The 27,902-nt window shown below is 40.6% G+C and overlaps 1 protein-coding gene across 1 annotated transcript in view; it reads left to right on the forward strand.

Moving 5' to 3' along the window:
* Positions 1 to 27,902, forward strand: part of MARF1 (meiosis regulator and mRNA stability factor 1) — a 2,255,654-nt gene that overhangs the window by 1,183,542 nt on the left and 1,044,210 nt on the right. The window contains exon 12 of the mRNA XM_044088896.1: positions 24,680 to 24,916. Coding sequence (XP_043944831.1) covers positions 24,680 to 24,916 — 237 coding nt within the window. The remainder of the gene's footprint in view (positions 1 to 24,679; positions 24,917 to 27,902) is intronic.

The following is a 27,902-nucleotide window of genomic DNA, read 5'->3' on the forward strand; positions in this document are numbered from 1 at the left end:
ACATATCATCTTGGAGCTTTTAAACAAAGATATAGGTAACCTCCAAACTCTGGACCCCACTGAGCTTGAGTTTGTAAAAGGTAGGTCATGTCTACTAAACCTTTTTGACTTCTTTGAAGCAGTCACTAGAGCCGTAGACAAGGGGAATGTAGTGCACACAGCCTATCTTGACCTTGCCAAGCTTTTGATACCATCCCCCACTCTGGAATTATAGATCAACTCACTAAACTGGGCATAAATTCCTATATCACAAGGTGGGTGGCCCGCTGTCTCTCTGATAGATCCCACACAGTAAAAGTAGCTGACTCCTAGTCCATCTTCAGACCAGTGACGTGTGGAATACCACAGGGTTCAGTCGTGGGTCCTCTCCTCTTTGGCATCTACTTCTCTGAAGTGAAGGTCAACCTGAAAGGTCTTTGGCTAACAAAGTTTGCAGATGACTGCAAACTGGGAGCCATAATAGAATCACTTAGTGATGTAGACATTCTACAAAAGGGCCTCACAGAGACAGATGCTTGGTGTCAAAGTCATGGCCTCATGCTCAATGCCAAGAATTGCATTGTCATCCCCTTTGGGAAAAATTCGGTACCCATGAACTACCACATAGGCGGTAGCTCACTAAACACTGAAAGTATGAGACCTCGTGACACAGGTGGACAGTAGTCTCTGCTTTGATAACCACGTCTCCACAATATTCAGGAAATCCTTCTACGTGGCATACTTCATTACAAAAGGGTTATTTTCTAGAAAAAAATGAGGTCATTGTTCCTCTCTACTCATCTCTCATCAGACTTATAGAGTACAATGCCCCGTTTGGCATGCATCTCAAGACACCTACAACAATTGGAAAGGCCACAGAAGTACCTCACTAAGAGGATTAGTGGCCTCAAACAGATGCTATACGCAGACAGTGTAAAAAAACTCCAGCTCTACTTTGTCATATATCGCCTGCTCAGAGGTGATCTCTGCCTAACATACAAATCCATGTCAAACCCAGAGTTGTTGGACATGCTACACTTAAAGAAATCCCAATCTCTTCGAACCACACGCTGCAGGAACCTAAACCTTGTCACCACAATAAACAGAGCATGCTGGAGGATTCCTGTCCCGGAGACTTCCCATGCTCTGGAACAAACTACTCATTCATGTCAAGCAAAGCTCCTCATTCTCCCTCTTTAAGAAAAATCTTGACAACTGGATGGGAATTACAAAATTCACTCTGGGGATCACTTCTCCGGCACTGCTTGACAGAGGCACAGGAAAATAGCATTCTTGGTTGGTGAAAGTCAGGGAGCCTTTTTGGCTTGGCTTGTATAGGTCCTAGGGTCGATAGCCTAGTACCTGCCTATGAATGTATTTTGTAAAACAAAAACAAAGAAAAAATAGATGTAACATTGGTAAAGCTGGGAAGGTTGACTTGTGGATGTCAGGTGGAAAGAGCTTGTTCATAGAATTCTAGCATTATATAGTTAAGAAAATCTGTTTAGTCAAGTATTAGAGTATGTGGTGGTTAACATGAAAACACTAATTGCAGGGGATTTTTATTGTGATTTAAGGGGAAAATTTGAAAAGGAAAGATGGTAAAAAAAATATGGGAAGTGATAGTTAGGTAAAATAGCTGTGTGTAAAGAAGTCATTGGACTTATAGAAAGTGGTTACGTTGATCTGAAATTGTTTATTTTGTATTATACAATGAGTCCCCATTAATATTCGAAAACTTGCTCGCTGATTGTCCAGTCCAACCAGTGTGCCCATTGTAAGTCCTGCAATATGCCAGTGGAAAAAATTGTAAGTCCTGCAATATGCCAGTGGAAAAATAGCCCGTCCCCCGGACTTCTTTCCGTTGGTATATTGTTTAATTTTATTTTTATTTCTTAAAAAATAAAATCTTTAGCCCCGACTCCAGACATACCAGAGAGGCAGCCTGGACAAAATACTAGGGAAATCAGGTACGTTTAACATTAAATGCACTTAACTGATATCCCTTGTATTTCTTCCAGGCTGTCTCTCTCTCCTACCCGTAAAATGCCCTAAAGTTTTTTTTTAAATTAAAAAAAAAAAAGAAAACAAAAACGGAGCAACGGAGACTTTCTTTTCTGCATTGCTTCCGTTTCAAGGTATTGATGTACTGTATATGCATGGGAACGAAAGTCCTATACACTTGCTTACAGGAGCAGTATACCACGAGCCACTGAAGAACAGTAGTGCGCAGTTATATAAAGACATTTAAGAAAAGTAAGTGTTTTTTTCTTAAATAATGTCATTGTATAATAGCAATAACCGACTCTATGGTTGTGGTATATTGAAATATATCCACGGTTGGCTTTATTTAATCACTCTGGCTTTGCCCTTGTGATTAAACCACGACAACTGTTTGTAAATTTTCATTATACCACACTATGTCATCTGTTATTTCTTAATTATCAGAAGACTTGGTAGTAGCAGATTGTAGACATGTTTTTTAGACCATTTAGCAATATGGATGGAGATGCTGGAAGAAAGTGGGGGTATGTTAAATAGGAAGGGGAATGCAAAGAATAACTGAGAAATAATGGGATGAAATTGGAGTGGGAATTATTGCTGTTATTGAAGGATCATATAGGTTCATAGGTAAATACTAGGCTATCTGCCCAAGGGCATTTATAAGCCTAGCCAGAATGTGTTGGTTTTCGCCACCCCCTTAGATTAGTTCCCAGTGCCTCTGTCCAGCAGAGCCATCAGTTCCCTGCGCCACAGTCCAGCAGAGGCATTAGTTCCCTGCACCACTGTCCAGCAGAGCCAGTGCAGTGATCCCTGGGGTAAATTTTCTGTTTCTCATCCAACCGTCAAGGTTTCTCTTGAAGAGTGTTAGTGAGGGGCTCTGCCTGATGTATATTGGAATCCTGATCCAAAGCATGGGAAGTCTCTGGGATGGGAATCTATCCCTCCAGCATGTCCTACTTATCATTGTGGTGAGGTTCATATCTATAGAGCGTGTGGCTCTCTGGGATTTTTTTTTTTTTTTTTTAGGTGGAGCCTGTCCATCAGTTCCGGGTTGGACATGGCCTTGTATGTCAGGCAGAGATCACTTCTGAGTAAGCGGTATGCAACTGAGTACAGCTGGAGTTTCTTGAGTCAGGCTGCATAGGGCATCTGTTTGAGCCAGTAATCCTCTTGGTGAGGTACTTTTGTGGCCTTTCCGGCTGTTGCAGGTGTCTTGTAAGGTACATCCCAAATGGGGCGTTGTATTCTATGATGGGTCTAATGAGTGATGAGTAGAGAGGCACAATAACCTCTTTTGTTCTAGATGCGAACCCTTTTGTGATTAGGTGGGCCACATAGAAGGATTTTCTAACCACCTTGGCAATATGATTATCAAAGGAGAGATTACTATCTACTTGGATTCCCATATCCCTTATTGCATTTTCTGTATTTAGGGGACTACCACCTATGTGGTAGTTCGTGGGTATTTTGTTTTTATCAAAGGGGATGACTATGCACATTTTGGCATTTAGCTTGAGCCCATGATTTTGACACCAGGTATCCGTCTCAGTGAGACCCATCTGAAGGGTGTCTGTATCAGCCGGAGAATCAGTTATGGCCCCAAGTTGGCAGTCGTCTGCGAACTTGGTCAGCCATAGTCCTCCTATGCTTGCCTGTACCTCTGAGAAGTATATGCTGAACAGGAGGGCTCCTAGGACTGAGCCCTGGGGGATGCCACTTGTAACCTGTTTAGAGTCTGACACAGAGCCTGCAACTTTCACCATGTGGGTTCTATCCATGAGCCAGTTGGCAACCCATCTCATGACATAGGGGTTATGTTCAACATAGTGAGCTTGTCTATAATACGAGTGGGGAATGGTGTCGAAAGCCTTTGTGAGGTCTAGGTAGGCTGTGTGGACCTCCTTTCCCTCATCTAATGGCTTGGTTACCATCTCAAATAAGTCCACCAGGTTTAGGAGATATGATCTGCCCTTAAAACCAAACTGGGTAGGGTCCAAGGTTTGGAGGTTCCCAATGTCTCTGTTAATGAGTTCCATGATGCGTTCCGTAGCCTTGTAGACCAGGCTAGTCAGGCTTATAGGGGAAATAAGTTCTCGGGGGTCTGTTGTGGCTCCACCTTTGTGGAGCGGGGTAACTGTTGCTGTGCGCCACTCTATGGGTATGTAGCCTGTAGAGAGGCTGAGTTTGAACAGTGTGTTTAGGTGAGGGTTAGTTCATTTTAGAGCTCTTGTAAGACACAGCCTGGGACCCCATCCGGTCCCATTAAAGCTGTGTTTTTGGCTTTTGATAGGGCTGTTTTAACCTGTGCATTGGGGATATAACTCTGAAAAACTCCTTTAAAAACTTGGCTGGTGGACTGAATTTATAAAGAAGTGTAAAAAGTTTTTTTTTTTTCAGTGGCAGGGTGATTTAAGGAATAGTGATGCATGGGAAAAAGTGTAGTAATATATTAGAGAATAATATGAGAGACTGTTATGATGTGGGAAAAGAAATATGTTAAAGAAATTTAGAAAAAAATTGAGCATTACTCATTAGGCATTGATATTTGCAAAGGAGGAGAGAGCTTATTTTGGGTGACAGAGAGGATACTAGTGTAATGAGGAAAATAAGGTTAAAAGTGAGGGGGAAACTCAAAAGCACTTTGTAGTGTACTATAGCATGTGGAAAATATGTACAAGTAGAAAAGAAAATTAGATAAAAAGTATAAAGAAAATGCAGAACAAGTTAAGGAAGAATTTGAAAAAGAAGTTACTGTTGGTGAATGGGGCAAAGTACTTGGGGAAAGTGATTCATTTTCAACTGCAGATGGTATAGGGGTATGGAGTGTACAAGAAATTAATGGATTTGCAAAGAGTCTTTTGTAAATATACTGAATGTGAATGGTTGAAGGAAGAGTTTGTTTATGAAGAGTTATATTATAGGTTGTTAATATGGAAGAAAGATGAGTAGAATGGAATAAAAAATTTGAGCCCCAGTACACTAAACACAGATTTTTTTTTTTTGAGAACAATAGAGAACGGAAGGTAAATTGAGGGATATTGTAGAAGAAAGTATATATAGTATAAAAGGGCAAGGACTGTTGAATGGTTAGTAGAGAAGAACTTATGGATATTACAAGTAAAAGGGAGGATGTGGGACGTATAGTAGGTGATATTAGCAAGGCATTTGCTACAGTAGAACATGATGCTTTGTGGGATGTTTTGGAGAAGTATGGGATAGGTAATTAAATTAGGAAAGTATGTATGTCAGCATATCAAAATAATTGAGCGAAAGTTGGTGGATGGGTGGTTGAGTAAAGAAATATGCTTGAAATCTGGTATTAAAACAAGGATGTCCAGTGAGTGGAATACTTGCAGTGGTAATGAATAAAATAGGGAGTGAAGTAACATATAAAGTGAAAAATGCTAGGTATGTGTTGCAAACGAAGGTGGTGATTCCAGTAGCTTAGACATATGCAGCTGATACAGTTATTAAAAGCAAAATATGGGCGAGGGAAGTGCTTGGTTTGTATGACTGGAAGTTTTAAGGAAATGAGTGACCGTAAATAAAAAAATAATAAGTAAGGGGTTTGAGCAATGTAAAAACTGAGGCTGTGAATTTTTTCATTGAATGAAATCTTTGTTGGGGTTGGATGTAGTTATGATGCAATGGGTGGGTTTGATAAACAAATGAAATGTCTTTGGAGGATGTCTACAGTTGCATTCAAGAAGATTTATTTGGTGAATGCTGTATTAATGGGAAAAATAACATGGAAGTCAAATGTTTATATGATCACAGAAAAATGAAAAGGAAATTGTGCAATTAGTGTTTTGTTGCATATGAGGTTCAAGATTAAATCCAGTGAAGAAGGGGGGTTACTAAAGCCTATAATTTAAAGAAGTAGAGTTAACTTGCATAGAGTATTAAAGTGGGTAAAGGAAGAGGGTGAGAAATTAGTGAGAAAGTACAAAATGTTTTGGGAGGAGATGAGAATAAGAGAATATGTAAATAAAAAAAAAATCAAGAAAAATTACTAATATAGAAATAAAAATTGATTTAGCGAGAAAGATTTGGTATAATGTGATGCATATTATGTAAATCTGTGGTAAAATGTACCAGAAATATTAGACACGTTAAAAAAGTGGTGTATCAAGATAGTGGGGTGCCAGGATTTCATATGGAGACTCGTAATATGTTGCCAGTGAAGAGGAGTATGCTGTATAAAAAAGTTGAAAGTGTTTATTTTATGGGGAGGAAGAGACAATTGTGCATATTTTTGAAATGTTGAAGCATGGTGAAAATCTTCAAAAAGGTATTTGAAGACATTTTTTGAGAATATTAATTATCAACAATATAGATATGAATATGATTATGTATGGATGTTACAAGAAGAAGAAGAAAGTATGTGAGAAAGGTTGATAAGAATTTGTATGTAATGAGTTATTTGGAATGAAAGACTGAATTAAATTTTGTTTCATGAGAAATTGATTTTGGCAGATAAATTGCGAAAAAAAATTTTGTAGGAGAAGGAGTGGGGATCAATTATGTAAGAATATGTCGTAAGAAAATGATGCAGTAAAAAAGAAGTCTGTATTTATGTGCATGTAAATATGTACATTTTGTAAATATGAAAATGCTTTTATGCTTTAAAGAATCTCCTACTCTTTACAGTGGGTGTCATGAGTTTCATTTATGTCCACATGAGTTATCACCATCTCAGATAGGACCTTGTTTAACAACTCAAACAAAGGATTGTTTACAGTCCACCCACACATTTAACAAAGTCAGCAAAAATTGCAGTCTTTCTCATATACTTTTTGTTGCAAAGCAAGGTTTCAGAAATGTGCTTGATGCTTGACTATTCTCTCATGTATTCATTAATTTCAGTGTTGCTTGTCTTCCTGTTCATCGCCGTCTACCAATACCAGACTCTGGTTCAAGTCCCAATTTAACTCCTGATTCTTCTAGTCTACTCCTGTGCTTTTTTATTGACTCAAGCATATTCCTTTGGAGCACTGGGAAACATTTCTCTGGCAAATCTCTGTATGAGCTTTATTGTCATAAGAGTGGCAAGAAGAATCCAATTTTTTATGGCTTACATTTTGTTGGGTAGACTTTATTTCTGCTTTGCCTGTTCTACATTCATAATTACCTTTGATCTTCCAAGAAAAAAAAAATCTGAAGAAAGTTCGATACAGCAATTTGCATCTAACACCTGGTTCTAGACATTATTTCCTCTAGCAATTGGCTTAGAGGATTAAGGAGCTGTTAATGAGCCATTTCCCGTAGTCTAGTGGTGCAGGGTTTGATTCTCTCATCCTCCATTGCTTAACTTTGTCACCCTGAGCAAGCCACTTAACCAGGCACTGCTCCCAGGCTGTGTGTTAAAAAAAAAAAAAAAAAAAAAAAGGTCCATGGAGATCCATGCTCTACCCTTTAAAACAAATGCAAAGTAAGTAAAGTATAATCTTGACCAATGAATGTTAAATAGGAAATTCACCTTTGGTCTGGTCCCCATGTCTCAGACAGAGGAAGACAATACCAATGCCTAGCGTTGTATATCCTTCTCTCCCCCCACATAAACTTCCCAAGATACCCCCTCCTAATAAACTCCCACGATATATAGGGACACAGTTAGTCTGAGTTGTGTGGCTTGGCTTATAAAGGCCCAGGTAGTCGTTAGCCTAGTGTATACCTTTGAACTTATAACAACTAACGTGGCCTAGGTATATATCCCTACCAATTTTGAGTCGGACATGGGGAGCATCTTCTACTCTGCCTCCTCTCCTATTTCGCATCTGGTGATGCCCTCAACAGAATGAAGGTTGGAGGATCTCTTGGGTTTTCCTGAAACATAAATTTTATTAGTACCTCTAGTAAAAGAAACCTCAGTAGATGCATTCAGTAGTGAATCTTTAGTGCCAGACTCTGAAATCCCCTGCTCCCTGGAAATGAGTAATTTTTCTCCCCAGGGTTGCGGATTCCTGCAAATATGTTTATAAAAATCATAATTCCTAATGCAGCCATTGGTGTCCATAGATGGTAGCAAGGAGTCCACAAGCGCTCCATCTGAGAACATTCTTCATGTCATTAAAAGTGCAACTCCTGGTCTGTCTTGTGGTAAAGGTCTACATTTCTGACATCCTGTTACGACTTTTAGTTGCCAAAATTACATATTGAAATACCAGGGAACACACTTGTCTCAAAAGAAAAGACTGAGAAGAGAGAATACACAACTCAGAGTTTCAGTGCTACAGTTAATGCAACCTATGTTCCTAGGTAGGAAAGCACTCTATCAAATGTGACTGTGATTCGATGCCTCTTGTAAGGGTGTCAGCTTCGTGGTCAGTGGATAATGAGAGGCATTCCTGACTGAGGACTGCTGTACTGCCAGACTGTGTTAAAGCTCAACTCCTCAGTGTCCCACTTGATGTGGCATTTTGCTTCTTCTGTAGAACACAAGTCTGGTGAAGGGTGATTGGTGTAGGGCTTGAAGCAAGCCTCCTCATTGATTCATTTTGAGTTTTTTAAAAGTTTAAGTTTTTAGCTTCTGATATTTAAGCCCTACATTTGAGCCAGTTTCTGCTTGTTTGAACCAAGCTGAACTAAGGTGGGCTACCACCCACAGCTGTAACCTGAGATACCATACGGCTAGAGGTTTTTCAGCTTTACAAAACATAAGTTGCTTATTTTTTGCTTGGTTATACTATTTACTCCACTCTGTTCTGCTTATTTAGTACTGTATTTTAGAACTGTAAACTACACTGTTTGTACTGCTTTTGTCTGCTTTACTGTGCTTGGTAAAGCGTATTTTATTGCTTTTCTCACTGTTGCAAGCTCTTTTTGGCAATTTTCACTGTTTTTAAAGTAGTTGTTGCTACTTTCCACTGTTTGCAAAGAATCTGTTCTGTTTTTCTGCCAAGCAGTGTTTTAAACAACTGATTTTGTTTGCTGTTTAATACGTTCTTTAGTGTCTCACTGTTTTTCTGCTGTTTAAAACATTTTTTATTGTTTTCCACCTAGTTCGTGTACCTAGTAGCTGTAGCATAGTCCAGATACAGGATTGCTGCGGCTGGGTCTGTTTGTAGTGGCTGTTGTATTCTGAGCATCTTGCACCCTTGTTGGAGAAGTGTGATGTGATTGGAACCTGTCTGGTGAAGGGTGATTGGTCTAGGGCTTGGAGTAAGCACAGTCATTGGTTCTTTTGAATTTTTTAAGTTTGTTTTAGCTTTTGGTGTTTAAACCCTACATTTGAGCAGGTTTCTGCTTGTTTGCATGTTGTGCAGCACCTTGCACTGCTGCAGAATTGTGCTGCATAGCCGGACAGATAATTTCAACAATTTTTCCCTTGGATATAGCTGTAGTACATTAGTGTAGTCCTCGTCTTTAGTACATCTCCAATCTAAGAAGTATCGGTAGTGAGCTGTGACATATTAAACTACCAGTTTAAAACCCCATCAGAAATACCCATCTACACAGCCCCTCCTAGGTCAGTCCTCAAAACACTCCCTTTGTGATATGTTCTTCAAACCTAGCATTATGGACAGTTGGACTACCCTTGTTTCTCCTGCTAGCCTTATTGACTTGGGTCTCCTGAGGCAGTGTAGGAACTGCTTCATGTTCACTGACAGCCTTCTACTAATATCTCACTCTAATACAGAGTGTGAGAGATTTATCTACACCAAGACTCTTGAATCCCTGCTTTTTCGCACTCAAAACAGTAACACTGAAGAGGTCAGCTCACCCACCACTACTCATGCACATAGTACCACTACTCGTATACATAGCGTGCAACCAACACATAAATCAACATATGGGGAGGTACTCTCAAACTTACCAAAACACCAGAGACCTCTAAAGCACAAGACTGCTACAACTAACACACTCCCCTCAGCAGCACCAGTGCCTCACCTACCAAGCCCTTAAGGTGTAACGCTCAAACAAAACAAATTTTCTTGACATTGGTGACTCTGTAATGAGACACATGAATGTTCCATTCACCAGGTTAGATAAGGAGAAAGTCATGGTCAGCTGCCTCTTTATTGACAGGATTCATCAGATCATACATGCACTCAGATCACTTAGCAGCAAGTACCATTATGACTCTGCCATAGCTCATGTTGGAGTGAACGAGCTGAGATGCATTTCACTGGAATATATAAAGAGAGACGTCCTTGAGCTCTTAGTGCATGTCCCAGGCAGGTATGACCGTATCCTTGAGCAGCATATTTCTGTCACTTAAAATGATGCCACAGAATAAACAAAAATAAAAAAATATAGATTTCAATAATTGGCTTAGTTTTTGGAGTCATTCAAAGGGGAATAAAGTTTCTCAGCCTGGGATGACATGGTTGATAAACATCGTTGCTTTGCCAGAGATGGTTTGCACCTGGCACCACTAGGCTTTTGGCTGCTGGCAAAGGCTCTTGTCTCCCCCATAGTTCCTTTTGTAGCAAGGTCTCAAAAACAAAATTGCTGATGTGAAAATTGCCAACCATATCAAAATAAGGGTTATACTGCTAAACGTTAGGAGCTTAAACCAAAAACTGCACTCCCGGCCTTGCAAGGCTGCAATGCCTTTCACACCTTCAGACCACAAAATGAACGTGTTAAAACCAAAGGAGGTGGTGTTTCTATCTATATTAGAGGAAAATTCACCTCCCGACTAGTTAGACTGGACAACTCCCGGGAGTTGCTCCAAGTTCAGATTACTGTGGGTAAAACCCCCATTCAAGTTCTAGCTAGTTATAGATTCCCATCCATGGTTTATGATGCACGATACCTGCTTGACCAGATTGCAGTTGGCCCAAATATTGCCAAACACTGCTCATGGGGGATTTCAATTATCCCACCATCAACTGGGAAACCTACTCGAACACTAACTCTGTAGCACAAAAGTCCCTTGACTTTAACTCGGATGCCCTGGAACAAATTGTTCAAACACCAACAAGAGGAATAAACATATTAGATGTGGTCCTCACTAACATGACAAACAGATGCACCACCACAACTATCGGACCGTCATTAGTTAAATTTGACCACAAATCAGTCGCCTTTGAACTGGCACCAACACCAGAACTCATAAAGAGTGAAGTCAGACTAAAAAAAATTCACAAAAGCAAACTATACCCTCCTAAGGGAAGGTATAAATGCATTCCAAGCCCCACCCCATCTGGAATTGGTAACTACACCAAAGCATATACTAATGCCCTGTACAATCACTTGTAAAAGTGTACAGTCTCTGCTGTTCCAGACAGTATCAAAGACAGAGCCCCAAGAGAAAAAAAAACCCTTGTGGACATCCAGCATCAACAAACAAAAAGTTGCTAAGAAAACTAAGGTGAGGCCCCAACAATGGAAAAGCACCCTCCTTTGCTTCAACAGGCAAATAAGACAACATGTCAAATCCTCTAAGGATAACTTTGAGAAAAACTTGGCAGTCACAGCCAAGGATAATTATAAGGTCTTTTACAGCTACATATATAGCTTATAAGGTAGGATGCAAGCATGTGCCGAGCTAGTGACTAACGGTATCGCACGCACACACTGATTCTGCGGAGAAAGCAAACCTGCTAGCGGACAGATTTGACAAAAATTACACTCCCTTATCCCCTTTAAACTTATCACAAACCTTGCCCCAACTGCCTTCCCCACCCTACATATCCGAAGAGCAGGTCATTAATGCCATGTCTAAGGCAAAAGGACATCGCCTGTATGGGACTGGATGGCATCTGTTTTGTAAACAAACTTAAACATGAACTAGCATCACATTAATTACTTAATTCAGTCACAGCCTAACTACCTATTTTTGTTCCTGCAGAGTGGAGAATGGCAGCAGTTATTCTGTCCACAAAGGTGGCTTAGCAACAGACCCAGGGAATTATAGACCCACAAGGCTGACCAGCCTCATCTGTAAAGCCATGGAATGTATTGTAATGGACCTCATAAATGGACTTAGATGACCTCCAAACCCTGGATCTAACCCAATTCACCTTTGTCAAGTGCAGATCCTGTCTATTAAACCTAGTGGATTTTTTTGAAAATGTGACTAGGGCAAATCTGTGCAGACAGCATACCTTAATTTGGCAAAAGACTTCCCACACTCAGATTTGAATGATAACCTTGGCAAACTGAATGTAAACCCCTTTGTTGTAAGATGGGTTGTCAGCTGACTCACAAACCAGTCACACACACTCAAAGTGGGTGACTCCACATCAATCAGCAGACCTGTCACCAGCGGTGTGCCGCAGGGGTCAGTGCTGGGCTCCCTACTGTTTGGTATATACTTCTCAGAATTTCAGGCCAAAATTAAGGGGCTGTACCTGGGCACGTTTGCAGATGTCTGAAAACCTAGTGCATTTATTGAATCTCCATATGATGCTGGTATACTTCAGGAGGAGTCTCTCACAGACCAACAACTGGTGTTTTCATCACGGTCTCAAACTGAATGCATAGAACTGCATCATCGTTCCCTTTGGTAAAAATGCCCCTTCACACTATCAAATTAACAATACCCTATGCACTTACGAAGTGTTGAGATCTGGGATCACAAGTAGACTGCAACCCTAACTTTGACCACCTTGTGTCTACTGTAGTGAAGAAGGTGTTGTATGTAGCACAGTTGATTAGCAAAGGCCAATGCCTCTAGAGCAAAGGAGGTTGTAACCCCTCTATAATCACACTGATCAGGCCTATAATAGAGTAGAACGCCCTTTTTGGCATGTACCATACAAAGCGTCTGCAGCAACTGGAGAGACCTCAGAGGTTTCTAACAAAGATCATCAACGGGCTCCAGCATGTGCCTTACACAGACCAGCTGAAGTCCCTGCTACTGTACTTCAGTATCGTATGGATGACTTAGAGGAGACTTATGCTTGGCTTACAGAGCAATCTCCGACCCAAACCTAATGAATTTGCTGCACATCTGCAAGTCAAACAGGAATAGAGCTTACCCATTCCAGGGACTTGAAATGTGGCCTGTGATTTGAATAGGAAGTGCTGGAGGGACAGATTTGTCTCCCAGCAACTGCAGCGTCTTTGGAACAGGCTGCCAATTCATATGAAGCAGACCACTTCTATGACACTGTTCAAAAGGAACTTGGACTAGTGGATGGGGCACCATAAATTCTTACCATGGATAGTGCTCACAACCTTCCGGGACATGGACAGTCATTAATAAATACAGTCCTGGGTATTGACTGAAGTATCTGTGGTATTACATTGGATTGAAACAACTGGGATCAATAGTCTAGTAATGTCCTATGATCCTAAAATGCTGGAAGAGAAGAGTAGGATTGTGGTGTTACTGAAAGTGTCGATGACCATTGTAGTATTCAGTATTGCAGTCCCCAGTTTTGAAATATCCTGCATACAGATAGCTGTTGGGCTGCACAACTTTCTGATCTTTGCCTTTCCTTCGGGCTTTGGCTGATGCCCTCTCTTGATAAAGCTATAGTTAAGCCGGTGATGTAAAGGGGGTATTGACTAGTACTGTCTTCAGACCTTTCATGCTGTGAAGTGTGCATAGATGCATGTTTCTCACAGGGGTCAGTTCCTCAGTCATCCTACTTCTAATAGTCAGATAAGTAGCTTATAGGGAAGTTTGTGTCTCAAATTACCTGCTTGAGTTATTAGGTCCTTGTCTGCAACTGACTTTAGTTCTGAAGAGTCTTTCATTAAAGTTAATAATTCTGTGGTATATGAAAAAATTCCCCACAGAGGTACCATTTCTAAGTGTTCTTATTTGGCAAGGAGCATGATATGGACTTCTGTCCACATTTTGTACATCACACCAAGGGCATTGTACAGAAATCATCAATCTCTGTAGGAGTTAGCTTCCAGGAGGATGTGGCAGCTTTCATGGTGCCATGGTATCTGCCTAAGTCTCCTGTAACCTGTCTCCTAAGAAAAATCTTAACCAATAAGAGGGCGAAGTGTCAGGGAACATGCATCTCTGGTTTTCTTGGTTCCAGCAACCTAAATGCTGAGAGGTGCTTTTGCAGCCTCCACCGACAGAATTTGTTTTGGACAAAGCCTATGATAATCCCTGTGCTGGTGCCTACACCATTTTTTATATCCTCACAGGATGACACATCCAGCATGCCACCTGTGGTTTCTAGGCTTGCAGTTCCCAAAGTTGTGAGGCACAAACCAGTGCTTGCCAGCTTGCCTATGCTTTGGCCAAACAGTGCTTCTTCATATTCCACTTCTCGGGCTTCTACAGAATCCTTAGCCAGGCTGGCTGAGTACTTCGTACCGTTTGAAGAGTAGAAAGCCAGACTTGGAACCTGAGGCATCCGTAGCCTTTTCAAAAAAAAGGATAGGGTGGACCATAAGCAAGAGGACTATGACCATGACTCAGAAGTTGATGAGCTAGCATGTTTGAGCCTTGTTCTATGATTAAGATGACTCTCTTGGTGTGAATATATGCAAATGTAGGTGTTTGAGTAGGTTCACTCTTACAGTCCAGGTAGTCTTCTTCCATCCTAGTTTTCTGTCCTTTCTGTTGCCATATGGGTTGGAGTAGTTGCCTACTTCCCATTAAATACTCTTCTTCTCACCACCACCCCCATCCCTCCTTTTTCTGCTGCCTGGAGACTGGGTGGGATTGGGTCCCTTTTGATTGTGAACCTGGAGTAGTTAAGACTATAGCATCTAGTCAGGTAGAGCACTGGTGCTGATGTCTGTTCCCTGGCTTTTGTGTGCATATGACATTGACTGATGCAGCCTTTATACCACCAGCGTATCTATGCCTTTGGTGGGAGGGCATTTGACAATGCCTGGGGGGGGGGGGGCAAACCTCTGGAAATCGAGCTGTTCATGGCCTATGTACAAGCAGGTTATCCCAGGTGGGACTTCAACAGTGAAGCTACTCAGACATCCACATTTATGCTAAGTTGTAATGCAACTGTACTTTTCACTGCCATGCCCTAGATTAGCTGTAGCAGGAACCTCCATACTAACACCTGTTCCCTGTCCTTGAAGGTAAGGCAAAGGAAAGCTGCTGTAAAGGTAGCTGATCCTGTTACTGGAAGAAGTAGCAAGATCAAAAGAGAAAGTCTGGAGGTACCTGAAGGCCAAGACATAAAGAAGTAAATGTTTGATCGGGTAGAGCTCATCTCTGTTCCACCCTATGACACTCCAACTCTCCCTCTTAACTTGCATGTTTCTCCCATTACTTTCAGTCCCAAAAGTGGGAGGTTGAGTAAGACCCTTTCTAAGAGTTTGGAGGGGACAATGAATCACACCAAACAACTGGGTATTGAAAATCTTAGCTCGAGTGGTGACCAGTAAAGTGATCATTTCGGGCATCTTCCCCGTTCTGAGAGAAAGACACTTAGTAGCACCACTCTTACAAGACCCCTTGTGACAAGGGGCCATAGAGGGAGTGTCTTAGAGGAATGGAAAGGATTTTATTTAAAACTATTTTTGGTTCCTCTTAAGTCACTGTTAGATTTGATAAAACAAAAGTTTCTAAAGGTTCCATAGTTCAGATTGCTAACCTTCCAAGCCAAAATGCTTCTCTTCTTTTCTCAAGTGTTCTTGGTAACATTTTTTTGCACATTTTTTGGTTCCTCACATCTGACCATCAGCTCCATCCACGACCTGTCTAGTCCACCAGGGCTGCCATAGCCTTCCTTGGGCTATGCTTGACTCGTGTTTGGGGCTAACGATGCGATCCACGGTACTTAGAGCAATGTTATCACTTCTGTGGGGCAGTTTTGCAGTTCCCAACCCCCTTGCATGCTTTCATCCCATTAAGAAACCTAGCAAGCTGTTTTGTCACTACAGCCAATAATATCTGCTTTAATGCATAACCATACTCTGTTCGTTTGGCAGATGGTTTGAAAAATACTGTCTTAAGGACTTGTATGAATATAGACATTCATAGTTAATACAGTTCTATGATCAAAGGTATACATTCCCATTTATGCAGATGTTCTTCGTGTTTCACTGTTGCAGTCATCATATTTGGGTACTCCTGCTGGCAGGTTGCCCTCAGCCGGCCTGAATTCCAAAGTCTTGGGTCCTGCATCAGCTGCTGTCGCCCGCTCCCTGACGTCAGGTCATCAGGGGTATAAAAGAAGCAACCGACACCATTTTCTTCAGTCTTTCTTGCTGTGTGGTGCCCGAAGCAGAAGCAGTTCGCAAGTGCCGGTCGGCCGACTCCTGAGATTTTCAAGTTTGAGTTTCAGATCCGAAGTCTTCAATAAAGCGAAGTACCCCATTGGGAAAACTTTTTTCTTGCTCCAGACTGATGTCAGAAAAAGTTCATAATTGTATTTCTTGTGGAAAGCAAATACCTCATAAGGATTTTCATTCTTATTGTATTCCTTGCCTAGGCCCTGATCACAACGTTACTGGTTGTTGGTTTTGTGCTAGATTTAACCAACGCACTATTAAGCGTCGGTATGATTTTGCTTTAAACTTTTTTTTGTACACCAGTTTAATTATCCTGAAATGTTGTCGGATAGCCATCCGACTACCGGAGTTTACAAAAAACGCAAAGAAAAAGAAAAACAACCGAGGCCCAAAACCGACAACGAAGCTTCTCCTAAGCCAATCGCCGGTTCACTGGTTCTCAGTGAGGCGCTTTTGCAGCCCCTGACGCCCGCTACTTTAGAGTTACAGGCTGATACCTACTCCCATGTGGAGTCAGCCATGCCGCTGGATACTCAAGGTATTGGAGCCTCGGTTGCTAATCCCTCAGATGAGTCCAGAGCTGCTGAGCAGGCACCGGCTTTTGAGGGTGTATTCAGACCTAAACATCTTTACATTAAAACAACTTCAGTAGCAAAGGCAAAGACTAAAGCACCTTCTAAAGCAAGGAAACAAATTCAAGAGCCACGTGGACAGGCCTCTATGCCCAAAAAACAGATGCTCAAAATGGCCGAAGACTTGATTACCTTGATCAGGGTTTCCCATCCCCCTCCTGATGAGACCTACGCAAGACACTGACTATGAATCTTCAGATCAGGTTTCTATTTTTTCTGATTCTTCTTCTGATCAGGAATATTCTCTTCCCCCCATTCTGATGCTGAAGAATCTATACCTTCAGCATCTCCTCCTGAGGACTATTCCTTTGGGGAAACCTTGAATACCATGAAGGGAGCATTTCCACTGGGAGAGCCAAGATTTTTCAGAATCTAAAAAGAGGCTCAAAGATTTTCTCTTACTACCTCAGCACAGGTCTCTAGCTGTTCCACCTGTGTTAGACATTGTAGATGTGTTTTCAGAGTCTAGTCTGACCCCTGACTCCTTACCCCCAGCTCTTGTTAAATCTGACAGATATTATAAGGTTCCTGACTCGCACATTTCTTTTTAAAAACCCTGCTGCTGACCCAGAAACTATTTCACAGGGTCCAAAGGGAGCTAAGGCTTCCACTGCAAAAAACCCAACCCCCTCTGACAGAGATTCAAGGGCACTGGATAGATGGGGAAAAAAAGGTTTACACATCTGCAACTTTGGCTATAAGGGCCTTAAACTGTCAATTTCATATGCTTAAGTATCAGCAACATGTCATGGGATTGCTTAAACAGAAAATGTTAAATTCTGAATGTGCAGAAAACAAGGAAATGCAGGATTTATTGTATGCAGCAGAACAAGTTGGAAAGCATACTTTGCAATGTGGTTTTGATTCTTTGGAGGCCTCCTGCAGGGCCGCAGTTACGGGTTCTGTAATTAGGAGGCATGCTTGGTTAAACGAACAAAATCTTGCCTGATCATGTTAAAGTTAAATTACTAGATGCACCTTTACAGCATGATACTTTGTTTGGTGTTAAGGCAGAAGAGGTGTTAAAGAAAATGGAGGACAAAGCTAAATCTTTGTAAACTGTCGAAGTTTTACAAGTACAGCCACCCAGGTTTAATAGACACTGGCCTACAAAAAATTGGTCCTTTCCTGTGTCAGACAGACCTCAAAGGGGCAGATCCAAACATCCTAGGGGCAGATCCCAGGCACAAGGTTCTTACAGGCCCAAGCAATGGGGAGCGTCTACCTCCAAAGCTGGAGAAGATAAATCACAAACATACAAGAAACCGTCCCAATGACTTCCCCCTGCCTGCACCAAGCAGTTATCTTCTGGCTGCACCCTTAGGGGGAAAATTAGCACTTTTTGCAGAAAAGTGGCACATCACAACCCAGGACAAGTGGGTTCTAAACATAGTGTCACAAGGATACAAGTTCCATTTCCATACTGAGCCAAAGGCAAACGGATGGCCAGATCTGCCAAAACATCAATGGGCAGAGGCGCAAAACCAAGTCTCATCCCTCATGGACATGGGGGCCATTCAACAAGTACCAGAGCAAGAGCAGGGACAAGGATTTTACTGAAGTCTGTTCTTGGTACCCAGAAAGGACAAGGCCTGGAGGCCGATACTGGACCTATCTATTCTGAACACTTTCCTGGATATTCCAAAATTCAGAATGTTGACTTTGCAGCAGCTTCTGCCCTTGTTGGGCAAAAATGCTTGGCTTGTGACTTTAGACCTAAAAGAGGCATACCTGCATGTTCCAATCAGACAATCATGCAGTCGACACCCAAGATTCAAGGCTGGTTCAATGCATTACCAATTCTCTGCACTGCCGTTTGGCTTATCTACTGCACCCATGGTCTTTACAAAGTGCCTGGCACCAGTAATTGCATTCTGCAGACAGAGGAATACAAATATATCCTTACTTGGACGACTGTCTCATTCAAGCAGAGAACAAGGACATTCTTCTTCAGCATCTGGCATTTGTGAAAAGACTTCTAACATGCCTAGGGTACACAGTCAACAAAAAGAAATCAAAATTAGTACCCTCACAAAGATAACATTCCTGGGTGCAAGCTTGAATACAACTGCCCAGATGGCTTATCTCACGCCAGGCAAACAAAGACAACTGACTACCTATTTCAAAATGCCGGCAACAAAGGCCCCGTTATCTGCAAGAAAAATTCTGCAGGCTTTGGACTACATGGCATCCTGCATCCTACTAATTCCATATGCAAGGCTGCATATGAGGAAACTTCAATGGTACCTAAAAAGTGTTTGGACTCAACATTGCCACAGCCTGGAAACAGTCATTACGCTCATTCCCTGCCTGCAACAGGAGTTTCGATGGTGGGCAAAGGCTTGTCACCAGTACAAGGGACAGCCATTCACATTACCTCCAGCCAGACAGACACTAACAACGGATGCATCAGGTTATGCCTGGGGAGCCCACATGGCAGGAAGAGGCATTCAGGGCACATGGTCCTCAAACCAAATACATCTACATATCAATCAAAAAGATATGTTAGCTGTTCAAAATGCCCTTTACACCTTCAAGGACCTACTTCATCCGGGACAACTACTGATAAAGACAGACAACATCACGGTCATGTGGTATATAAACAAGCAGGGGGGGCACACATTCTTACCCCCTTTGCAGACTAGCCATGACCTTGTGGAATACAGCTTTGACTTAACAAGTACATCTGCAGGCACAATTCCTGCCAGGAAAGGAAAATACTCTGGCAGACGAACTAAGCAGAAACCTCATGGATCCCCATGAGTGGAAGCTGGATCCACAAGTCTTCAGCTTGATAACAAGGAAATGGGGATGCCAGGACATAGATCTATTTGCCTCCCCTCTCAGTTACCCAACTAAAAAGATTCTGCACAAGGACTTATCACAGACAAGCATGGAAAGTGGACGCCCTATCTTTCAGCTGGAAAAACCTATCAGTATATGCCTTTCCTCCACTGCCTCTCCTCCCCAAGGTGCTCCTAAAGGTCAGACAGGAGAAGCCAAAGATGATACTGATTGCCCCAGACAGGCCATGCCAGTTCTGGTGTCCAATACTAAGGAACTTATCTCTATACCCAGCTTGGACCTTACCTGAAATACCTCGACTACTGTCCCAGCAAAACAATCAGATCATGCACAGCCAACTCAGGACATTAAACTTGGCAGTATGTCAGATAATGTAGACATACAAAAAACACCTCTCAGTAAAGCTGTGATGGATGTCATTCTGGAAGCCAGAAGGCCTAGTACTTGAAAGTCTTATGCTGGAAAATGGAAGAGATTCTGTGCCTGGAACCAGGCACAAAGAACTGATACAGCGGTACCAAATATTCCTCAGATTTTGCAAGACTTAACTGAGATGCTGGACAAAGGCCTATCTTTTTCATCAATTAAAATTCATGCCTCTGCCATTTTGGCTCATTACAATACAGAGCCACCACTTTATTAAGGCAGTATCTCAGAGGAGCCAAAATTTTAAGGCCCCCAAGGAGACTACCAATACCTGCATGGGACCTCAACTATGTCTTGGAAAAGCTCACCCTGCCTCCTTTTGAGCCAGCTGCTACAGCTGATATGAAGTTTTTATCTTGGAAAACAGCTCTGCTCTTAGCAATTACTTCTGCAAGATGAGTTTCAGAGCTACAAGGCGCTCATGGCTGTGGAACCTTTCATAATTTTTCATCCAGATAGGGTCCCCCTGAGGATAAACCCAACATTTATGCCTAAAGTAGTGTCCAGTGTGAGAGCTTAGATTCTACTTGAACAGAACCAAACCTTTCAGGAAAACCGAGCAATTACTAGTGTCATATGCTGCAGGATCACAAGGAAAGCCCATCTCAAAGCAGACTATTTCTAAGTGGTTAGGCCACTGCATTTGTTTCTGCTATTTACACCATGGCAAGCCAGTGCGTAAGGGCATTAGGCCTCATTCCACCAGAGCTGTAGCCACCTCAGCAGCCTTTCTCAGGGGCGTACCAGCCAGAGACATTTTAGAGGCGGCTACTTGGAGTTCAGTGCACACCTTTACAAAGCATTATCATCTGCCACTCTACTCTAAATCCAGGGCAGGCTTTGCCACTGCAGTTCTGCAGGGCCTCATAGCCGCTCCTACTGCTGTCTAGTTCCAGCCTTCCAACCATAGCTTTGGGACTCTACCCAAATGTAATGACTGCAACAGTGAAACACGAAGAACATAGTTCAGTTGTGTACACTTACCATAAATGTAAATGTTAGAGTGTATTCACTGTTGCAGTCCAGGTTACCCACCCGCCTTTCCGCCTTTTTTCTTTCGGATCTTATCTTTCCTTCTCTGATTTATGCTACCTATGTGGTGTATTTGCTTACAGATGAAGGTAAAATTTATATTGATGTATTTCTGAATATATACATAAAGTTTGGCTATGCTTTTTGGGGGCACCTGACATCAGGGGCAAGAAAAACTGAAGAAAATGGCGTCGGCTGCTTCTTTTATACCCCTGATGACCTGACCGGTTGGGGGGCGACAGCAGCCGACGGTGGACCCAAGATTTTGAAATTCAGGCCGGTTGAGGGCAACCTGCCAGCAGGATTACCCAAATGTAATGACTGCAACCGTGAATGCACTTGAACATCTACATTTATGATAAGTGTACACAACTGCACTGTTTCACTCTTACAGGGTTAGATTTGTTTTGGGGGGTGTTTTGTAAGCACTTAATCAGTACTGACAGGCTAATGAAGTGTGATTTGTGTTGTATGTGCCCTGATCTGCGGAGATTTGGGGAGGTATTTTGGTAATGCTAACATGGATTCATGATAAAGTGAGGGATGGTGATGGTGTTGTATAGTAAAGTTTGGTAGTGCTTTTCACTTTTCAATTATATAGTCATGGTGGGTAGCTGGAAGGGCAAAAGATAGCTTTACTTGTTTCACTTTTAAAGTTGTACTTGAACAAATTAATTGGTGTAGGATTGCATGTGATCTGATGGAGTTTTATTTCTAGCAATTATAAGATTTTTCCTTATTAATACATGCTGATGTATTGGAAGGGTGGTTGTTGGAAGTTCCATAAAAAAAGTTGTGTGTGGAGTTGTAATTTAATGGTCCAGTGTAGAGCTACTGTTGTGGGATACTTGTTTTAAGGTGATATTGTGGGGGCCAATTTTTAAGCTTGTGTGATGTGCATTTAATTGAATCAAGTGTTATGCACTGTAGATTGGGTGGAATTTAAAGTTTGGAAGTTAATGAGATTTAGTTTGCAATTAAGGTGATTATCTTGGTTAAATAGCTTAGGACTGATACTGAATATGGTATTTATAGCCCAGCATATGTAGGGTGAACTGGTGTTCATGCCAGTGTTTTAAGAAGCTTTATCATATTTGCACTGTTGTGTTACTGAAAAGCTATATATACATATATATATATATATATATATATATATATATATATATATATATATATATTATTGGTGTAGTCCAGACCTGTTTGGCTTTAAAGAGGATGGACTGTTTGAGGTATAAGTCAGTGTGGCTAGAGAAATGTAAAAGAGTGAGTGAAGTGCATCATACTTTACAAAGTGTCAGGAGTTACCTTTTACACTGCGTAATTAAAATGGAATTATAAAATATTCCCTTTGTTGTTGGCAATGCACAAAAAAGTTAACATGGTCTTAAATTGTGACTTTGTCATAGCAGTAAGCAAAACTGTATGTAGTTGTGTAAATATTCTGTTTTTCATGTTGACAGTTTCTGATCAGAAGTGCTGTTTTTCATGTTAATGTGCTTTTGATAACTATTGCATATTAGATCCGAAAAGTGTAATGCTTTGGAAGAATTTTATAATGAAACAGTTGCTTATCAGTTACTAAGGTGTTAAGTAGATGTCAAAAATTAAGTACATTATTTAGTTGTATAAAGCATGCCTGTGATGACGAAGAGTAGACTGTATAACTACTGTACAAGTGTGTGTGTGTGTGGGGGGGGGGGTACACAGATGGGTGGAGACACTTAAGATAGTTAAGTGATGTTTGTCTTTAGTTCTGCCTTCTGTTATGCAAGTCCAGTGTGAAGGTATTTCTGGGATGGGGACAGTGCTTGGTAAAAAGCAGCTCCACGGGTAGAAACACTCAGTCCAGGAATCACAGATGTGATACAACCAGAAATAAATTGAAGTTAAATAACTTTAATGAATAAAAACAGAAAAATTAATCAAGCGCTTTTGCCTGGTTCCTACCAGGCTTTCTGCTCGGTGAAAAGTAAAGCCATTTTATATCATTATACATCAGGTGATCACTTAATCGACCACTCCTGGTGTTAATTATAATTAGTTAAAAGTTTGAACATTTTTTAAGGTATCTTTAAAGTATTTTTTAAGATGTTAAAATATTTGTACTCCCTGCAAGTCAATAATACTGCAATAACACGTTGTTTTAAAAACTATCTAGATACCTTGTGTGTCAAAAAATCTTATAAAAATAAATACATATAAGTAGTTAATGCAAACCACTAATAATTCATGCAGTGTGTTAAATAATAATACTAAGAACAAATATTAAAAAAATATATAACAATATGCACTGAAAATATTCCAAATATAAATCCTTATAGTAAAAACATGTACTTCTGGTTGAAAGTTAATAACATAAAATAAAAATTCACCATTAACTAACTGCCTGTTAATTACCTGGCATTTTCAAAACAGTTTTTTGTTTACTCATAATTTCTCCCTGTTAAGCTTTAGTGCACTTGCTATACTGATGCTATCATTTAGACCTGGGGGTCTTGCTGCATTTAATTTCAATTGCCACAAAAGTTCTTTATGCTCTAGACAAGTCTCCCAGTCCCCTCCTCTGGGATCCTGGGTGACCTGGTCTAGGACAAGGAATTTTAAATGCATGTTGATACATTGCATTGAATGTTTGAAAAAAGCATTAGTATCTTTCTTACTAATTTCGTATAAATGCTCATAGATCCTTTTTCTTAGTGGCCGCTCGGTCTTGCCAACATAAAAACTGTGACACTCCATGCAAACACCGAGATAAACCACCCCTTTTGATGCACAGTTAAAAAAATTTTTTGTACTAATCTTAAAGTTCCTAGAGGGAATGTGTAAACTATTATTATTGCATATGTGTACACACTGGTTGCATGCGCCACATTTGTAGGTACCTACCTTGTTAGAAAAATGTGAATGTGTTTTTCTGTTATTTTTTATTCTCAAATAGGCCCTTTAGATTAATGTCTCTCTTTCTTGTGAATCCAGGCTTGGCGGGTACAATTTTGTTAATGTCCTCCTGTAATGTCAAAACTGGCCAATATGTCAAAATAGTCTTTTCTACCTGTTGGGAGTCCCTAGTGTATGTATACACACAGTTATTATGTGACAATTGTCGGTCAGCCTCTTGAGTGTGCTCTAAAATCTTGCCTTTCCCAAGTAATGGTGTGGATACTTAGATTCCCTGTTGTCGAGAACTTCTTTAGCTAAATTATCCACAAGATGGACTGGATAGCCTCTCTCAAGAAAGAGTTTTTTTAAAAAGTCAACTTCTTTAAGAAATGAATCTTGAGTACGTGACATCCTGGATGCACGAATGAGTTGACCTTTTATTATACCCTTTTTCTCATAAAAAGGGTGCCCGCTATCAAAATGTTAGAATGTGTTGGAAAAAGTCGTCTTTCTATATATTTTGGATTGGAAAAAGTTGTTGACATAATCTTTGAATAAAAAAAATCCAAATAATGTAAAGAATTTTTGCTCACATTACGTGTGAAAGCCAAAAAATCTGTAGTGGAATTAATGTACGTGATGAAATTTGAAAAACTGTCCATGTCACCATCCCATAATATGCAGATGTCATCCAGGTAACGTTGGTACCTAGCCTGAGATAATGTGGCTTACTGTGGTGTAAATCGTTTTGGTACTTTTTAATGTAAACATGTTTTTCTGAATTTTTGTTTCTTGAACAGGTTTGGGCACAAATTGACAGTATCAGACCTCTACAAACTTTCAGACACTGTGACTGTCCGTGATCAAGGAAATAGCAGAATGGTTTGCCTCTTGCCCAGTAGCAAATCTAGACAGAGTCCACTAGGATCATCACAGTCACATGATGGATCATCAGCTAACTGTAGTCCTGTAATATTTGAAGAGTTGGAGTATCACGAGCCATTCTGTAAATTGCATTCAACCAATAAACCTTACAGGTAGGCAACCAAAGTAAACGAGAAGATTGAGTAGAAGTTTTAATTCAATATTTTCCGCTTCAGATATTGTATGTGCTTTCCAGCTGGATGCCAAGTATTCTGGGAATGGATACTATACCATTACTGTTTCTAGCTGGCTGTATGTCATGGAGCTTGGACTTCTGTGCTCTGGGTATGGTATTAATATGGATTTTTCAAGCCAAGTATTAATGGGTAAACAGCTGCAAGATGAGATGTTAACTTTCTTTGAAGTATTTTTTTTCTTTATTTTCTTTGTGTTTGTTAGATATTATTTTATTAAAGTTTAGTAAATGACCGCTTTAAAATTAATTTTGATTACATGACTAAGTATCAGGATTTCAGTGTGAGAATGGTGAAAGAGAAATGTTGAACTGACAAAGTGGTTCTCAGAATTCTGAGATTTCTCGTACTCTTGTCTTTCCCCACAAGGCAGTAACCTGGATTTTTTAACTTTTGAGTCGGTCAGGTCTCATTGCTCTTGCTGAGTGTTGTCTGTCTGAGCTCATTCTTAGAACTTGTGGACAAACTCCTCAAACTTTTACTTTTCATTACTTTTCATTGAAAGTTGAATGTTTATTTGGGTCTGTATTGGTTGATTGAACTTTCAAAAGTTCGACTGTCATATGGTCGCCACCGAATGATTGACTTTTTGAAAGTTCAAACGTTTTAACGCAGATCTCCGTACAACACAGAATGGGAAGATTTCCCTTTTCTACACTGTAGTGCGATTTCAGAGTTGGTATATTTAAATAGCGGGGGGTGTGGGAGGTGCCTACTTAAAACGTTCAGGTAAGTTATTTCTGTAGTTTATTTTCTAATTAAATTTTCAAACTTTTAAAAGTTCGATCATATAGTGTCGACCATATGACAGTCGAACTTTTGAAAGTTCGATTATCTAATATAGATCCATTTGTTATCTTTGAGTGAAACTGCTGAAATGTTGCATTTTCAACTTTTTCATTTGGGACTGTTTCATTGTTCGTATGAGTCTCCTAAAATAAAGAAAGGTAATTTGAAAGCGTAAAAAATGGTTTCTGTTGAATTTTCTCAGTGCAATAAAAAAAAAAATACAGATCAACAGTCTGTTCGTTTGAGTTATCAGTGTTGCCGTTTGTGGTCTAAAGATAGCAGTAAACTCTGATTCTGAAATGATTGTGGTATTCATTTTTTTTCCAAGCAGAGTTTAACTTTGTAAAAATTATCTATTTAAAAATGGGTTTTGCGTTGATTTTCTTTTTTCATTAAACATTTTTTTAGTATGATAATGCAAAGTTATCCTGTCTATCTGCATCGACTGGTTAGTCCATTCTCTTGATGGTAGCAACTTCAGCTCACTCCAGTGTGAACTCTGCCCTTCTGCAATGTACTGTTGCCCTCTTGACCCCTTAATACTTGTTTGTTGCCTTTCAGCTACAGATATTAAATCCAGAGCTCCATATTTGGTGAATCAGATGTGTTCCTTGCTTCCTTTTTGATTGACCTTTTATCATACTTTTGTCATTTTTCTTCCTATCTCAATACAGTTCAAAGAAATTCGCTATCTTCTCCTTCATTGCTGCAATTAAGCAGCTGCCCTAATCTTCCTCATAGCTCTCCTTTCACTGTTTAGTCTTAAAGGTACTATGTATAATACATGCTTAATCTGATGTTATTACTTTCATTATTCATCATGTGTGGGTCTTGGATCCGATGCCTGTACTGATCCAGTAGTTCACAGAGTAAATTTTAGGCTTAAGCTCCTCCCAACTCCCATAATCTCTTTCTACTTTCAAACCTTCAGATCTTGTTTGCCGCGTTTAGATACAGACGTGATTTCTGGCTTGCATTGTTGCTTAAGAGTTTTCTTGGACTTTTTCTCGGATAAGTGCTCTGTTTTCTCTTTTCAGGGTTTTTTAGTCTTTCTTTTCCTCCTCTCCCTTTTTTAGCTCTCATACAGTGTTAGGTGTCTGTCTTTTCTTGCCCTTCCTTCCCTTTCAGTGCTTGGCAAATTTTTCCATGTCCTTTTCCTAGTCTAGTTCTTTTGAGATTTTTGGGCTTTTGTGGTGGTTAATTTTCTTTGGTTGTGTGTTTAGTCCCTGCTACTTGTTCAGGAGCTGTGTGGGTAGTTTAAGGGCTTCATAGTTTAGGTTTGTTTTTCTCTGTGTGCTGTTTGTGTGCATTTGCTTTCTGATAGGCTCATCTCAGAGATGAGCCTATCGGGTTTAAAAGATGATGTTAAGTTGTCTATCTCGCCTTCATTCTTGCTGGTTGACTCTGCCATCTTCAAAAGCTCGAGAGCTGCTTACTGGCTCGAGGCCCCCTCCTATATCCCATGATGCCTGGCGCTAGATACCCAGATCTCGTTTGCCGCTTCTGCTACGAGGTTGCGTTTACAGGCTCAGGTCGTAATTTTCACTTTGTTCTTATATTTAGGACTTTTTTGTACTTGTTAGGTATACTTTTATTGTTATAGCTCAGAGTAGATTCTATAGCAGTTTTAGTGTTTATCCCCCCTTCTAAACTTATTTTCTCCTTAGAGAGTTTTTCCTTTCCCTCCACCACCCCCCGTTTACCTTTCAAAGTAAGCCGTTTTAGTTAGAGGCTTATCATTGTTTTATTTTTAAGGTAGACAAAAGTTTTCTTTTTAGTAAATTGCGGAAGCTTGTAGGTCTTATATTATTATAGTGTGTGTGTGCTGTTAGGGTGTGGTAACTTTTGTGAATTGTGTGTATTTTTTTCAGTTACCTACTCTCCACTCCACTTGTTATTTGTATTTGATTTTCCTTTACAGGAATGTCTAAAGACACAAAAGTGTCGGGATTCAAGAAGTGTGACTCATGCTGTCAGAAAATGTCTCTGAGAGATGGTCACACTTCTTGTGTCTACTGCTTGGGCTCCCTACACCTGCAGGACTCTTGCTCGGTGTCACGCCTTTAATCCAAGAGTCCTGCAGGAGCCTAGGAATAAGCTTATCCTGAGGGTTTGC

The sequence above is a fragment of the Protopterus annectens genome, chromosome 12.part0 (genome assembly GCF_019279795.1).
Source record: "Protopterus annectens isolate FY-2018-M chromosome 12.part0, PAN1.0, whole genome shotgun sequence".
NCBI lineage: Eukaryota > Metazoa > Chordata > Ceratodontiformes > Protopteridae > Protopterus > Protopterus annectens.